This window comes from Etheostoma cragini, chromosome 1 (genome assembly GCF_013103735.1).
Source record: "Etheostoma cragini isolate CJK2018 chromosome 1, CSU_Ecrag_1.0, whole genome shotgun sequence".
NCBI lineage: Eukaryota > Metazoa > Chordata > Actinopteri > Perciformes > Percidae > Etheostoma > Etheostoma cragini.
The window spans coordinates 30592418-30610227 of NC_048407.1; the positions used below are offsets into that span (position 1 = coordinate 30592418).

A 17810-nucleotide genomic window follows, 5' to 3' on the forward strand; every position below is an offset into this window, starting at 1 on the left:
GCCCCACAGGTGACGAGTATGACACCTCCAGATCAACAGGCCCTTCTTATTTTTCTTATCGCCCATTAAACAGTACAGATCTTCCACTCTATGCAGACCCACAGTCATCTGCTAACCTCTACCACCAAATTATAATTCATAATGTGATAATTTGAGAATGCTGGTTCTATAAACTTAGCCTTATGTGCTTACAGGTAAAATAACTCTGGGGAGGTTCATTTCAAGGTGTTTTGAGGAAACACCATCAGCATCTAATTATTTATAATATTAATAATAATAAATAAGATAAGAGAAATAACGTTGTTTTTTTTTATCTTAAACCCATGGAATGTATAAACTGGCGTACATTTCCTGGAGAAGAATGAGTCCAAATAAGGGTTTCGAGCCCAATGAGTGTAACCACATTCCGTCACAAGGCGGCGCTGCTAGGTCAAGGAAAGAATGGGCGCGTGTGTTTAAATATCAGATCTCAAAGACAAATTCAAAGTGCTTTACAGAGCAATGAAATATAATAAGACACAAAAAGGAAAATACAATTCAGCAAAGTGGAAGAAATAAGTTAAAATAATAATAAAATAAGATCCAAGTTGATTGTGTCTTATTTTATTATCCGGTCTGTTTACCTTCAATACACATTTATTCCATCTTTATGTTTTGTTGTATCTTGGACAATCAACACACTATAAAAAACGAAAAGAAAAAATAATCTAATAAAAACACAAAATTAAAAAACATAATGGAAGTCAATCCACATCCTTTAAAAAAGAAAACAAAGGATGAGTTTGAGAAGGAGAAGGCAGAAGCATAATGCTTATAAAGTCCTGCCCCTACTGCTACAAATAGATATGAATATACAACATACACTGTGTGTACATTCCCATTCATATATGCAGGTCACCATTCTATGTTGGTCAAGTATTGTTTTCTTGACTCTTTATTTTTGAACTGGCTCTGTTTGATTTTATTGTTTACACCAATCCACAAAGTCAAGCCACAAACTGAAATACACATGCTTTTAAGAGTGGTTTGTAGGTGCCTGGGTAGCTTGGCTGGTGGAGCGCGTGTCCATGTACAGAGGCTTAATCCTCGACGCAGCGGCTGCAGGTTCGATTCTGACCTTCGGCCCTTTGCCGCATGTCAATCCCCCTCTCATGTTTTAGCTGTCCTGTCACAAAGAAGGCCTAAAATGCCACACAGAAAAACATCTTAAAAGAGTAGTTCGTACAAGAGGTGGTTGAATATGAACACACATGCTGGTTGGGTTTTGAGGGTTTACACCACATTCTAGATATTAGACATTGCATGCTAGCACATGCCTAGTTAAACTTGGTTTCAACATGATTTGTCTTACAATAAAACAAATTCCCCAAGAAAAGTAAGCTCATTGGTTCAAATTCATTATGGACTAAAATTGGCCGTACAGCAGTTAAAACCTTAAATTCATAACTTCTAGGATCACAATTCTGTTTCAGAAACATGTAGACAAAATTACTAACCAAACCCTGATTCACCAATTTGATTCACCAGGTTGCATTGCTGGTATCCAATTAAAAACAGAAAATCATATAGATCCTGTTAAATCCATCAAAATGAACAAACACAGTTACTTACGTGTAATATAACAAAGGATAGGTATCGTCTATGCGTGCAGTGGATGTAGACGTACGGGTATGGACACCAGACATTTATATTTATATGAATAGTCATTATGGAAACATTTATCAAAATCAAACACACACGCACAGTTACATATTTATGATATTTTAATGAAAAGATTAAAGACATCCAATATTTTAATATAGTGTAAAATAAATTCAAACATTTAATAAAAGGCAGTTGTTTAGTGGGTTGTCTCTGAGCACACATGTGCACATCGAAACGTCTTGCAACAGTTCCCTGATGAAAATATAACAGTATCATTTTAAGACCTAATAAATGCAACCCAATACGATTTTTAAATAATGTGAAAATCCTTTGACATCGTGATGATATAAATAGTGTTTGCAGTATGTAGTCCTCTCTGTAGATCTGTTGAAATTACCTGAAAAGAAAAATGTTTGGGGACAGGTCACACAGAGAGTCACAGTAATGTTGGCTTAACCTTGCACAGGTACAGCTTTAGAGCAAAGGGAATATGGCTAAATCAGTTTGGCATTTCGTTTGGGGAGTCCATTCTATAAATGTTCACCACAGCCGTAAGGGGGCTGTGCCAAAACATTGTCCATTTGTGTGATGTCCGGTGTCTAAATGTAAATGGACTGACATTCATAGTCATCAGATTGGAGTGGAGTCCAACACGGGTCAGTCCCATGTCAGGAAACACTGCTTGATCAAGTGTTATCAGTAGAGTTGGGTGGTATCCAACTTTTGATACCATCAAACCTCCTGCCTATTTTACCGCGGTATACAGTATTACCATGACCAATGAAAAATGATGACATAAGGCTTAGACGGCGTCACCAAACAGTTGGCTTGTACCTACACTCTTCTACACTGAATACCAGCCGCTAATACAGAAACACCTCTCCCCTCTCATTAGGTCAGAACCCCAGCTGCTGCCAAACTGGAGAAGTTGTGTTGTTCTTCCAGACCAGTGAACAACTTGCTATCTACCCACCCCCCCCTTCTCTTTCTCCTCCACACTGTCACAAGATGACAACCACAAATAAGCATTTTTAGGCATTAGATACATTATATTTAATATTTTTTTAATATTAATATTTACTCCTATATGAGTGCATTGCATTTTTTAATGACTGTATTGAAACTGATGCTGTTGCCCTTTTTAAGACCCCCCTGTATACTGTATTACCGCCCTAGTTATCAGTGTAAATGGGTAATATGTTTCTAACCTCACTTTGTGTCCTGCTTTATCCCTGTGCTCTTTCCCAGACTGGCGATGGCTTTGTTCTCCAGGATCTCCGTCTTCTGCTCAGGTTGAAGCAGAGTGTTTGCCACCATTGCTTTTGCCACTGCTTGGATCGAGATGGCCATGGACGTAGAAGACACAGCAGAAAGAGCACTGAAGAATTTCCTGGCGAGCCACTCAGAAGGCCGACTCTCCTGCCTGTCTACCAACAAAACCCTATAGGAGAGAAACACACAGGTGTTAATGATTTGGTAGATTAGATCGGGTTGAGTTATTTGATGGTTAACAACCACTTCTTTCCTCCACTGTGGAGGAAAGAATAGGTCACTTCAAACAAAAGTCACATGGTGTCACAAGTGGCAGCAGGGGAGTCAACACAACCTCAATCACAGTCCATGACACATTAGTGAAGCGTATTGTTTATGCTCTTCTTCTTCTTAGAATTGATATCACGATTCTCTGCCATAATTCTTTTGACCATGACAAAACAAATTGGCAGTACCAAAACAAGGTTATGTTAGTTTAGCATTTTTCATTATTTTGTTTTTGTTTTGTTTTAATTTTTTGTTTTCAAATTCAGTTCAATTAGTTTTAAATTAGTTTTTAAAGTGGGTTTGCTAGTTTAGTTTATCATTTTTTTAAATGCTTAGTTTTGGTTTAATTTTTATTAGTTTTTGTAATATGGGTTATTAGTCGGGGAATTCAAAAAGGTCAGAAAAAGTATTGTGTAATAATAACTCAAAACATCATACAATTTTAGAAATATGTATTCACAACGTATTCAACAATAACACCAGTCCAAAAAAAGTACATATGGTGATGATGATGAGTACAGATATGTAAACAGTCAACACAAGACGCAGAATGTGTTTGACGTGTTCTAGGAGAAAACCCTAAATAGCCCACAGGCTAAAGAAGACAGACATCCACAGGTGTTTGAACTTTGGTTCCAGTGAAGTGGCGAACTTTTTGAAGTCAATCGACTCGGACTATGTTGTTTGTTGTGTTCAATCTTACATGGAATGTCAGAATTACACATTTCTACGGGAAATGTCACGGTCGGAAAGATACAACGTTATTTGCTCTATTAAAGACATTGACAAAGACAAAACATAAGGACATTTACTGGATCATTTTAACTAAGCAGATTTGTTTTGGCACCTATAGCACGATGCCCATCACCACAAGCCTGTAAACATAGAGGCTTCAATGAAGAGAAGGGAGAGCTTTGCAGCTCTTGGGAGCGCTTTAAAACCTATTTTATACAGTCTATTTAAAACTCATAGAAGAAAGTAGTAGTGTTTGTGATAAAGTCGGCTCGTAAATTAAATGAGAACCAGTTTTTTTTTTAAATGCCGCCAAAATGCAGTTACTTCAGGTACGGTAAAGAAAGGACAGTCAGAATTAAAACTGTGGACGTTGTTTACTTCATTAATTAGTTTACTGTGTTAATGGATTGAGGATGGGAGTTGGATTCGGTATTTGGTTTCGGCTTCTTCGGCCAAAACCACTAAAATATGGATTTGGTGCATCCCAAATATTAACGAATGCCGACCATACACTAAGACTTTATAAAAGACTACAGTCTGACAATCCACCCCTCTAAAAAAGACTGGGGATCACTTGAAAAGTCCTTGTTCCACTTTGCAATATGAACTACAAGCAGCTATCAGATGTAATTATCCCTCTCCACATTCCCACAATCCATTGCATTTTGTGCGTTTAGATAATGTCACACGCCTAACAAAAGAGGATGCATATTTTCACACACATCTCTGCAAATATTTGGTATTGGTCAAGTTGACAAGATGTGGTTTAAAGGTTTCTCTATAAGAAAACACTTCTGTACATCATGTCTTCATGTCTGTATTTTTTAGTTTGGAGATTTTTTTTACGCGTCTCATTTGGTGATTTGGAAGTTGCGTAAAATTGTTTGATTATTATTGAGTATATAGATAGGCAGACAGATCGCTCACCCTGGTCTGTAAATGGCATATCTGTCGAAACCCACCGCCTCAATCTCTGCTTCCACTTGTCCCTAGGAAAAAAAACAGTGATTTCAGTGATTGACAAATGTTACTGTTCAGTGATATACACAGTTATACTTCAGTTTAAAAACTGGCATGCAGTAGAGGGAGGAAATAAAATACTGATACCTTGACTCTGAGGTAGAGGAAGTTGCTGTTTTTATCAGCTCCTCTGGAGGACTCCAGGTGGAACTGGGTGCTGCCTCCTGCTTTGGCGAGCTCTGCTGATTTTAGAACATAGTCATGATCAACGCGGATGAATCCTTCCTGAAATAACAGAGAGACACAAGATTTAGTTTGAATGCAATTGACAGTAACAGGTGTCTGCCAAAGAATCAAGCTAATTAGAACATTACTGGTTGATTTGTTTAAGTCAGAAAATAATGTAAATCAATAACGTAACATTATTTTGGGCTGGACAATATTTCTTTAAGATCTTTCAATGTAATAATAGTGTGACAAAATGATCATATTGATATAGTTAATTGTTTCAGTTAAGTCAAAGTGACAAGTAAATCTTTCCGAGAATCTATCACAAATCCAGATATTAATAACTGAGAAGGTGTAAACAATGGGGGGAAAAAAACATTTGACTAAATGTGATGAACACAAGCTCATCATTTTTAACATATTAATATTGAGGTAACGCTGTGATTATTGTTGCACTCTCTTTTCATACTGTTCGTCCATATGTGTAAAGCTAAACATTGCTGCTTTGATAAAGTGGCCAGTATAAGCTTATCATATATCGGTATAGCCATAGATGTAGGCCAGTAGGTTGCAAGACATCGCAGAATACTAAAGACATGTTTGAGTTAATTTAGAAAAAGCAACACTATTACATAGATGGTCCATCCTGTGTCTTGGTCACAACTGACATAAAAAGCTCATTTAAAAACGCAAAAAAACACTTTAGCCCCCATTTTTCATGAGCTGAACTCAAAGATCTAAGACTTTTCTATGTACACAGAAGGCTTATTTCTCTCAAATATGGTTTACAAAAATGTCTAAATCTTTGTAAGTGACCACCATTTACCATTTAGAAACAGTCTTACATCTTTGAGTTCAGCTCATGAAAATGGGGGCAAAATCAAGTGTTTCCACAAAATTGTAATGTGATCCCTATAAAAATCTTTAAAAAAAAAAAGAAGAAAAAAGTACAGTACAGATACTGTATACTATATTTTGGTTATTGTGTGCTACAGTACCCACAGTAAAATCTTAATTGATTCAACAGTTAAGTATCCACATATGGATTTATAAAGTTTAACTTACAGTCCCTGCTTTTGCTCTGGTTGTTCCCAGGCAGCAGTAGCCAACATCATGGCCTTGGAAGGCTGCAGCATAATCATCAAGCTTCTCAAAGTCAACCACCTCTTGTACCTGGAGGCATAAAAGACATAGAATGTCACTATCAACATAATTAACTAACACTGAGTAGAGAATTAACTCACTGACCAGGTTTGCATATGCTTTGTCCTCAAAGGTGAGCTGTCTCCTTCCGATGAGAGTAATCTTGGAGAAGATGTTGCGCTCCAGCAGCTCTTGAAGCAACATCTTGCCCGTTTCCCCAGAGGCACCAAGGATGAAACAGCTTTTGTTTTGCTGCCGGAACTTTTCCTCCAGGGTCTTCATGTCCTCGGCCATGCTGTGTTCCAAAAACATAGATCTTGGTAAACATATGAATTAGGGGTGTGCAAAAAGAAAAAAGAAAAAAATCGATTCATATTCGAATCGCAAATCAAGCTCTACTGATTCAAAATTGATTCAATGAATTCCAAAAAAGTCATTTTAATTTTTTTGGGGTATTGTATGTCTACTGCTATCACATTCTAGATAGATAGATAGATAGATAGATAGATAGATAGATAGATAGATAGATACTTTATTGATCCCCAAGGGGACATTTAAGGTACCAGTTGCTTAAAGACATCCCACACAACATACATGATAAAAGGTAAAATAACAAATCCACATTAATATTACATACATAGGAAAAGTAACTACATTTACATACAATGAATTGTTTTTTGAATCAAGAATCGTTTTTGAATCAAAAACCTGAATCAAAATCGTATCGTGACATTCTCGGAATCGTACATCCCTAATATGAATGTTGCAATGTGCAAATGTTTCGATATTGGTAGTCGGCAGTAACTGAGTGTTATTTTTAAAAACTAGTAGGTAACTAGTAGATGCAATTCATGACGAATATATGAGAGAATGCATACAATTCCGAATCCATGAATTTGTGGTTTTGTTTAACAAGGTCATGTATTGAAAAAAGAAATGTAACTTCCATTGCCCTTTGGTTTAACGTTTGCTCTTTGATTCGGTTCTCCGACTTAAACAGTGGTGTCCTAGAGATATGGGACCGTTGTAGCCAACATTAGACACTACCTAGATATATTTGCAGTTAGCAACATTACGCGACATGTAATTGGTGATTTTGACGCTTTTTTTTAAATTAACGCTTTTAACGTTGTGTTAAGTTTAGCTAGCTGGCAGAAAAGCTAGGGTGATAACCGCTGTTCATTACCTGGTGTATTTCACCGGATCAGGGTCGTCGAAGTAATGCAAAAGCGCTGCAATGACACAAATAAGGACAGTTATGAGCCCGGTCGCATTTCCTAGGGTGTTGACCAGTAGTTGCATAACAGACATGGCTATCTGTTAAATATCCATGGTAGCATAGATTGAATTGCTGTATCACTTCCTGGTTGCTTTATCTGTTCAGACGGTGCTCTCTTTGTGCTTCGGCGAAATGCTGAGGGGAAAAAAATAGAAACTATCGTCAGCGTCAGCGTCAGGCGGCACAAGTTCACGACACTACTGTGTTAATTGTAACTTTATTCTTAATTAATTTAAAGGGATATGATAGTAGGCTAAATTCAACGGAAAGGAAGAGAGCCTTGGGAGTGTCATGCTCACTCTCAACCATATCCAACGCTTTATGTACTGCGCATGCGCACTTGAAAGAATCCTAAACTATTCTGTAAGCAATTGAAATTTCTTCCACTCTAGTCACTATATCGTGCCCCATTACAGCGTAATTAGTGTCAACCTGTTGAATTTGGTTGTTAAGTTTATTGTTATCTAATTCATTAGATGTTTCATACTTACTATTATTATCTCCCATTATTAAATAAAAAATACAAACCTTTTCCTTCAAGGGAATCTGTTACACACGTTTATTTTAACCATCACCATGCCCTTATACAAATTATTTTATTGTTGAAATATAAAGCCCAACCCACTCCTTACACAAATTAAATTAGCTCTACGCCATCTACATTCCTCTTAAAGCAGATTCAAACTTAAAAGAAAACATTGTGCCCCAATGTTAACAGTTTTTCTTAATGTTTACACTCTATCACTGGTACTTGAGACACAATGACCACAACCTGTAACTCATGTCCCCACCCCCTGAACTTATTACAATTCTAAAAATACAAGCACATTCACTGCTTTGCACCCAGATTGCCGTTCTACACCACACTTTTTTTCAAAACACTACACACAGTTCTCTACATTTGGCCCAATTTTCAAATAAAATCTCTTGTGCCCATATGGAAAAGCCCACACAATTCTTTCTATTAGTAATTAGAGATTTAGCAATAAAGGGGCATCACTTGTGCGTCTCTGTTTTTGGAGGAATGTATGGCAACATTGGAGAAGTTGCTTTGGCTCGGAGGTGGAGTGGTCGCCCACCAGGCTCCACCGGCCCCATGTCAGTGTCCCTGGGCAGGACACTGAACCACGAGTTGCTAAATGCAAGCCGATTTCAGCCAATGTTGTTTCTTGTCAACCATCATCAGTGCAGTTGCTTGCTGTGAAATAAGAGCATTTTTTACATAGGAAATCCACTTTGAAAATGTCTCTGTGAGGGCCCTATTTGAAGGAAATCCTACGGATGAAGAAAAGCCTCTTTTAAACATGGCACAGTTATTAGCTGTACAGAATAAGGGTTTTGCAGCCATGGAGGAAAGGAGAAAGAGAGAGAGATTCTCTATCTTCACACAAATCAGACACTGCAAACAAAAAATGAGAAGGCCTTTAACTTGTTTTAGGATACATTGTATCTTCACTTAGTTAAAAGGTTGTCCGGGATGGCAGTACACGTGTGTTTTTTGGTCATGAGATTCAGCCTGGACCTGGAGTATGAACTAAATCCTGTAAAATGTCTTTGCCTTTTTCCAGACCTTCAGGGGGTTTCATTAGCAAAAACCAACACACAAAGGAAGCAAGTCTAGTCACATGCAATGAATTCATCAACACCCCATGTTTTTAACACCCCTGCCACTTTGAACACAAGGCATCGACCCAATCTAATAGAATATGATGGAGCCAGGGATGATCCTTTAAAGATGTCAGCAGTAAGAGACAGAAAGAAAAGAGGCTGAGGTTGAGAGAAGAGGCCTTAAACTGGCACTCCGCTGAAATGAAATGTCGCCTCTTTGTTCCTTAGCCGCAGGTGCTAATTGGGCCTAGCGGTGGGGAGGAAAGCTACTGCTGGGCTCCTGTCTGTTGCACCTGTTGAGTCATTGTTTTTCACATTGATCAGACAGGAAGTTGGAGTTAGAAGGCTTAAGCCTCAGTGGGTGCGTGGCAGAAACGTTGTTCAATTTCCTTTTAGAGCTCCACTGCTGGAGGTGGAAATACCAATGCTGGTCAGTGGTCGATTGCGTTTGACCATTGATTAGCTCGCACTAAAGGACATATGGATCATAAAGAGTTGCTTTTTTGGGCTTTTTCACATTCTTAATACCTAAATCACAGTCCCTCTTGCATTTCCTAAGCATTACATAATGTTGCCCACACAGAACATACTTCTACTCTATGTATTATGAATTAGTGATGCAATGGCGAGGTTCTTTGAAGTAGATGTTCAATATGTTTCACCTGTACTGGTAACACATTCTCACTCCTTTCGCGTAAAATATGGACGCTTGGTCAAGTGCCGTTGGCGTTGTTATTGATGCTAAAAGTGTCGTTTAGCGTCCTATAAAAACATGCTTTATTCAGTTACGCTTGGTCGGGACTTTTGGCGTCACTTTCGACACAGTTAGGTTAAGGAAAAGGTCCTGGGTGGGCTTATAACAAGGTATGTTTCCATGACACGCAGGACAAGAATGGGACAGTTGGGTTTAGGAAAAGAAGAACTGTACAATTTGGTTTAGGAAACGTGACAAGCAGGACACAAACCCCAGTCATCTAGGTGAAAGTCCTGCATTGTTCCCATCCACCACCCCAAACAACCTGCCTGAGCGGATTTTCAGGCTTCATACTACTCTCTTCTGTTTTCGCTCTTAACGCTACATCCTCTTCAAGCATCATATAGTTGCTGCTTTAGGCATTTGCTAACGTTAATGGATCTGCGCGTGATTAGAGACCTTGGCGCAAAAACACATGTAATATGACGGCTTCTTCACACCAAAACCATGTGTTAATGCAATTTTTGCAGTTGAGGCTGAAATGCGCAAACATTAAAATTTAACACTGGATGCAATAGGCAAGGCAAAGCAAGGCAGCTTTATTTGTATAACACATTTCAGCAACAGGGCAATTCAAAGTGCTTTACACAAAATCTGTTCAAAAACAGATAAAACAAAAGAACAAACAGTTAAAAACAAACAAAAAAAACAAACAATAAAACACAAGAATAAAAGTCACAGTGCAGTGCAAGAAATTAAACATTAAAGAAATGAACAACCATTTAAAGAAAGGCAACATCAAAAAGAAAGGTCTTCAGCCTTGATTTAAAAGAACTGAGAGTAGCAGCGGATCTGCAGGTTTCTGGGAGTTTGTTCCAGATATGAGGAGCATAGAAACTGAACGCTGCTTCCCTCTGTCTGGTTCTGACTCTGGGGACAGAAAGCAGACCTATCCCAGATGACCTGAAAGGTCTGAGGGGATCATAGTGTAGCAGCAGATCAGAAATAGAGCAAATAAACTTGACAGCTGAACCAGAGAACTGGGGTTTTCAGTTGTAACTCAGCTTCAGAGTATCTTAATTGTTTTCGGTCACAAAAAAGTTACCAAACTTCTTGTGCTGAGAATAGGTCCAAAAACAATCTTGGACAACAATCTTGTGTGTGCTTACAGCTCAATAGTACACACGATACATTTAGGATTGACCCCTAATGATACTTGTAACTAAACTGCAATTAAAAAAAACTGATATTACAGAATTCTTCATTCATTCCTTCTGAAATGTGCATACAACTGGTTCAAAGTTTTCATCATTTTGACTTCTTTAAAATAATTTTAGTTTTTTGTTTTTTGTATTGTTAGTGCGAAAAGCAGCTTCTTTTTACATAAAACTAAACTGAGGAATACAACTGTGTAGATGAGAATGTATTTAAGACAAAGACTAAATGTTGAAACTTGGTTGGAGTCTCCAAAGTCTTCACTTGGACACAGACTCCAATTTTAAACAGCTTGTCAGAATTTTCAAGCAGTAGGTGAACACTGACAGTTCAAAATGTTAATTGATGACATTTGATCACGCCCTCTGGCGACCACAAAACTGAGCACATGTCAGGAGTCACAACTGATCAGATTTAGTTAGTATTTCTATTTTAGGCCTCATGATCTGGACACATTGTTGTATTGTGATATATTGTGACATTTGATAGGCTATCTTGAATTTTACAGAAATTCTGTAAAACTGCCTGATTGGAAACATGTGTATACATGCATGCACACATGTACACATATCAAACACACACACACACACACACACACACACACACACACACACACACACACACACACACACACACACACACACGCATGCAGTACACAAAAATGGCTTAAGGCTTGGGACCCTGATTCCACAGACTCTGGAGTGTGATGCTAATGATGGAAATTAATGGAGCCTGACAGCACAATCTGCTGCCCATTGTCTCCCAATAAACAGCTTTGCAGTCCACATGAGCCACAAAAAAGATGAGAGGTTTAAGCTGAGACAGGGAGAGCAGGAGACAGGCAGGGTGGAGGGTCAGACCTCAGGGAACAGCGCTGATCCTGAAGTGGGGATTAGCTCAATTAGAGAGGGACTGTCTGATCAAGATGCAGAGTTTGATGGTGGCACCTAGTGTGTGTGTGTGTGTGTGTGTGTGTGTGTGTGTTATTGGTCATGAGAGCCGACTGTTGCCATTATTTGTTGCTGTGTCGGAGGCAGCTGGTGCAAACAATTGTCAAGATGATGCCTTTTGCTTTTTCTGTGACCTTCTGCTGCAATATCCATTTATCGTCATACATTTCAATGCTAATTAATCTCCAACATGTTTTATCGTCCAAATGATAACAGATCCATGAATATTTCAGTGTGCTTCAAGTCAATTTGTCACAGGGCAGTTTTATTACTAAAAAAGCAACATGAACGTTTTTTTTTTCCATTTTAATTTTGCTGAGCGTAGTTCTTATTTTGTCACTAATAAGATTGTTCACTTCAGGTTTTCAACATGTTAAAGATATTCAATATTTTTTAGATTTACGGTCAGGGTGTGTACGCTTAATTTAGCTTCAGTGAAGTGTTAGAGCAACCAAGGCTCATCATTTTTAATCTATTTTTGGACAGATTTTGACTGACAAATACAGATTTTCTTAAAGGAATAGATCAGATCACCTGGATGTCCACATGCACCGAAAATGTATGTTGCCTCTTTTAAAAAGACAGTGATTGCTAGTTTACAGTAAGTAAGGACCTATTTTAATAAACACAATTTAAAAGGTTTTCTGTTTTTAGAAAGTAATCAGAGTCCTTATAAGTAAGCAATTAAAAAAGAAAGAACTAGTTAAACTAAAGTGGTTGCAAACTGTAATACATTGGATTTCCACACAGTGTTTCAAGCTGATTTTTTTAGCAAATTTTAATATTTAAAATATTGTAATTTACTTTTTGTCATACAACAAATCCAAAAAATATTTTATGATTTTAATAATGTACAGTGTGGTATCAGTTTGGACTCAATTTGAAAGAAGACTCAATTTAAAAAAAAACTTTTTTTAGTTTGAGGGGTTATAAAGGAAAAGATCTTACCAGCTGCCAGAACCTCTGGTCAGCTGTGACAAAAAGTGGTACAATAAAGTAACTCCACAGTAGGACAGAGGCTCAGAGTCTTCCTCAGACTTGGCATTGTTTCAGGCTCAGACTTGAGGCTCAGACCTTTACAATATGTTCGAGGCGAAGCAGGGTATCAGTGGTGCTCAGAGGAGCTTTCCTGCTCAAAGAGCTGCAACCTAGCAGCAATGAGACCTGCTTGTCCTCCTCTGAGGAACAATGGGCTCATTAAAGGAGCAAACAGATTATCACGGGTTTTCAATAGAGGCTTCTAAAAAAAAGAGTCTGGGGATCAGGCAGCTCCCAGCAGGTAGAGATAAGACTGCACTTGCACATCTGGCCAACCTGCTGCTAACTAGTGCGTCTGTCACTCTTTAATTGTGTCAGTTACTCGTCTCAGTTTAGTTTGGTCCCCTCATTTGTGCATTTAAATATTTGGATAGACTTTTAATTTAGAAATCCCAAACATGTCAGTATGAAACCTGGCTTGAAATAAACTGTTTTTTAAGATGAGAGAAAATGCTGTAGATAAGAAGGCATGGATGTCACACACAAATGTGAGGTGATGAACAATCTAAGCCTTCATACTTCATCTGCAGCTATGCCGACTGTGCAGAATATGTGAAGTGTGAAAAGGAAAGAACTGTTGAAGTAGTCCTGCCATGTGCTGTGCACTGTTCTGTGGAGAATCTCGGTTTAGTTAGAATGTCTAAAGCCTGTGTAACACACTGTGGGTCTGCTCCACAAATGTGTGAACACTGCACTGTATGATGCCACAGAGAGCCACTGTCACATCCTCTCTCCATTTAAAAGAAGAAAAAAAAAATATATATATAGTGTTACTTTGCACATGGCTGATTAAAATGTGCGTATAACTTTTCAGTGAATGATGTATTTTGGTAATAAGAAGCTTGGTAGCATGAGGGGTTGGGGTTGTTTGTGACAGAGATGGAAAAGAGAAAGAGAGAGATGGAGGAAGCAGAGAAAACAAAAGTTCTCCAACAGGTGTATTGACAACACTTTTAGCTTTTTGTCCCTCCACAAATATGCTCTTGTACTGAAAGTGTACTGCAGACTTTGTTCTGCTGCTGAGCTGATATCCCTTGTCTGAATGGATGTGTATTGGCCACTGATTCCTTTTCATCATCATGGCTTTGTTAAAGTCAGTCAACTAATTGACTAATTGATATTCCGTTTTCTGTTGTTGGAAGTTATGCTAACATTAGTCAGGGTTTACTCAACCTTTTTCTTTATATTTCAGAAGTACAGTCAGTTGATATGTTGTTTGATTTCAGTCAAATATTATTTTACCGCAGATTTCAGGACCACCAAGGCACAATGAAATGCCAATATTTCTGGTTGCGTTCAGTGTTTTGCTTTTGCTCATCATTTATCTCAATGGGTAACATGAAAAGGACGGATTATCAGTTATGATGAGAGTTTCCCAGGAGAAAATTTAACTTGAAACAGTTAAATCTGTACGGTCTTGTATGGCGTAAATACTAGCATAATACACCAAAGCCTCTTAGTGGATATTTGTGTTTGGCTTTGAGTTTTCACTATCAGATCTATTTGCTGTCTTAAATCTCCCCTTTGTAGCAGGACGGGTGAAGCTTAATGACTCCTTTGAACTGCCGACATCCTCGGCAGAATGGCTTCGGGAATGTCAACCAACTAACCTTTAGTCTCTTTCCCACATCCAGCAACAGTGTAGGGCACGTAATACCCATCTTTCAACTCCTGTCAACCACCAATATTCATTTTGTCCATCACACAACGTCCCATGCAAACACAGATAATAATGCAATAATAGGAATAGATCACAATGGCATGATACTCATAGAACACAGACCTACCACATTTTCACTGCTTGGCGGTTACAAAATGACTTAATGCAAAAACCCCCATTATAACTACAGTTATGGTGCTTTTTAGCTGTATGGGCTAAACACATTTCCAAACCTTGTATGTTTTTTTACACATTTTTGTGGTCTAAATTAATAAGTCAAAGAATATTGTAATTAGTTATTAAGCTTTTCATTTAACATGTTAAAATGGAAGGCAGTTGCATTAAACATCAATTTCATGTTATCATTTTTGTTTGTTTAAATGGTTTCTTCTTTAGTTTCGCACACATTTGCAATATGTCAACATTTATCTAAAAAAAAAAGTTTTTTTTTAATAATTAAAGGTCTTAATGTTTTGTCAGATGACATGATGATATCAGGCGGGGGGCATGAATGCTACCAGCTAACCTAGACTAATGATAATGCATTGGCTGCTACATTGAGACCCATTACCAAAACAGAAGGGTGTTACTGTACTTAGTATGTGTGTGTGCGCACACACACATGCAGAGTTGCATTCTCAAATTATGACGGCCACTGTCTCAGTGCGATGCTGCTGGCTCTTATAAGACAAGCTGAGTTTGTCTCTTGGACTACAGGGAGATTGAAAGAAGGAAGATCATGTCGGATCATATCAGACCCACCACAGCACAGAGACCTCCCTGCCGATGAGCAAACATCACTACAAATGGCAGAGCTGGCTGGACAATCACTCTGTGAATGGAAGCTAATTAGCTGGAGTCTAATGCCAGTTTACTAACACCTGTATTAGCGTGCTCGCTCAGCAGGGAGTCAGGGCTGGCCAACAAGCACTAATCCCTCATAAGCCTAAAGTGCTCCTCCCAACAACTGGCATTAGCATATTCTGCTTTAGCCAGCTGTTGCCAACCTACAAACCTGGAGGAGACAAGCTTCCACAGTAGATGTGTTGATGGAGAGGAGAAGGAAGATTTGCTGTGTGAGTTTGTATTAGGTTACCTGTGTGTTCCTATGTGCATAAGGTTGTATGCAGGGGTGTAAATATAGACAGTGCAGGCAGTGCAGTTGCACTGGGGCCCATGGGGTGCAAGGGGGGCTGTAGGGTCAAATAGTTTGTAGCCATTTAAAAAAACGTATTTCAAAAAAACGATTCAATTACATGAATACTTCCTTATTTTGTATGGTATTTTTGTCATATGCAGATACAGTGCCAGTCAAAGGTTTGGACACATTTTATGAGTCACTTGAATGTGAAAGCGTGTCCAAAGTTTTGACTGGTACTTTATGCAAAGATGATTGCTGAGTAATATGTATGTTGATGTTGTCCAATGTCTAGTTTCTATTTGATCATGTGACTAGATGATATACGGTTGCTACTTTAGGTGTAAGATCTGTCAAAACTGACAAGCTGACCACGTCCGCAAGCCAAGAGAGCACTTTAAAGATTAAAGCGTCAGTAATGTGCACTATAGGCCCATCTGAACGACTGTACGCCACTGGTTGCATGGGAGTCCAAATACTTTTCTCATCACTACAAAGCTCTTATTTTGTTAACTTCAGGGCTTCAAAGATGACATATTTGGAAGTAACACATCCTGACAGCAAACTTCCAGAAAATCACAGAAAAAAGAACAGTTGCAATGGAAAAGCAACCATAAAAAAGAACCCAAAACGGAAATTCCAAATCCAATTAAAACATCTATGAACAAATGTTCAAGTTTAAAGCTGAAAAGTATGTTCTCAATCCTCTTCTTTGACATTTTTCTCATATCCAACAACCTACGCTATTTTCCAAGCTCCTGGGAACCGCGGCATGTGTACGTGTTCACTTTCAGTCTCATTCCTTTGCTCTCCCATCCTCTCCCACTGCCTGGGTGGTGGTGTGATTACCCAGAAGCCATGTGTGTATCAAGGCAAGTGCGAGGCCAGTGTGTGTGTGTAAAGGATTAGCGAGCTTTAGCATTAACATCATGACTGGACTGGCTACATTCCCTCGCTCTGCTAATAATTTGAGGGGAGGAGAAAGCGGCTGGTCCATTAGCTCAGTCTGTTTGCTCAGGAGTTGGCCGACTCTGATCCCCTAATTTCTCTCACCGATTCCAAGAGGATCTCTGGCTTTTGTGACAGAGGGATGGGAAGATAAAGGATGGGACTGAGGGGCACGTTGATTCAGAGATCACCGTCCTCGGGACATTCTGTACACTTACCAAACTAATCAGCGTGTGTAAACACAGCAAGACAAGTTGAGGGCTGGCGGCTAAAAGGCCGGGGTCTCCAGGGTTGATTAGGAAGAGTTGTTGATGGACCACACTCGGTGTCTGTGTGCTCTGATCTGCAGACCCCATGCAGACAAACTGTGAGCAGCTTGGCTTATGGCCAGTGTTGGGGAGTAATGGAATATATGTACCAGCATTACGTATTCAGAATACAAGTCACGAGTAACTGTATTCCGTTATGGTTACAATTGAATACAGTTACACTGTTGAAAACAATGGATTAAATGACAATACTTCTGTTTCACAAGATTATTCACTATCTAAATAAATTAAGGCAAATCCATGCATTTTCCAGAAGCAACAACTTGAAAACAAAAGAATTAGCTCTTTGCGTGATCACTGATTGAGGTAAGGATGGATACATTTCCATCTTGGAAATTCAAACAGCATTTATCATCAAAAAAAGAACAGGGAGAACAAAATATAACTGTGCAGTACAACCTCTGCTTGCCAGCAACCTTTCAGCATCCAAATTCTTCACCTCCAACCTGAAGAAGCATGTTAAAGTAAGTTACGTTTTTAATTGGCTGAGGGTAGTCGTCTGCTGTAGCTTTACTGGTCACCTTGCTGTTTCATAGTGTTTTAGGGTATTATAGCTTAGTTGAAGTTAACTTTACATTCTCCTATGTGCTGATTTCCTTGCCCCAGAGCTGTTGAAAGACTGACTTGTGTTACGGGGAAGGACGGACCCAAACGCACAGCTCAAAGTAACGTTATTTATTAAGGGGAAGGAGAGGAAAAGGG

At 38.7% G+C, this 17810-nt stretch overlaps 1 protein-coding gene across 1 annotated transcript; it reads right to left on the bottom strand.

Moving 5' to 3' along the window:
* Positions 1-1784: 1784 nt before the first annotated feature.
* On the bottom strand, positions 1785-7834 carry htatip2 (HIV-1 Tat interactive protein 2). Its single transcript, XM_034869200.1, has 7 exons — positions 7436-7834; positions 6355-6544; positions 6172-6279; positions 5026-5163; positions 4846-4907; positions 2853-3085; positions 1785-2043 (listed from the first exon to the last, which is right to left on the bottom strand). The coding sequence occupies exons 1-6, from the start codon at positions 7558-7560 to the stop codon at positions 2854-2856; spliced, it is 855 nt and encodes a 284-aa protein (XP_034725091.1). The 5' UTR covers positions 7561-7834; the 3' UTR covers positions 1785-2043; position 2853.
* Positions 7835-17810: the final 9976 nt, after the last annotated feature.

Bases quoted from the DNA above. Each gene is read 5' to 3' on its own strand.
- htatip2 (XM_034869200.1), bottom strand. From the start codon at position 7,560: ATGTCTGTTATGCAACTACTGGTCAACACCCTAGGAAATGCGACCGGG. The intron at 6,280-6,354 runs GTCAGTGAGTTA...TTATGCCTCCAG, and splicing joins ACAAAGCATATGCAAACCTG to GTACAAGAGGTGGTTGACTT. The intron at 4,908-5,025 runs GTATCAGTATTT...TTTTTTTCCTAG, and splicing joins TCCTCTACCTCAGAGTCAAG to GGACAAGTGGAAGCAGAGAT.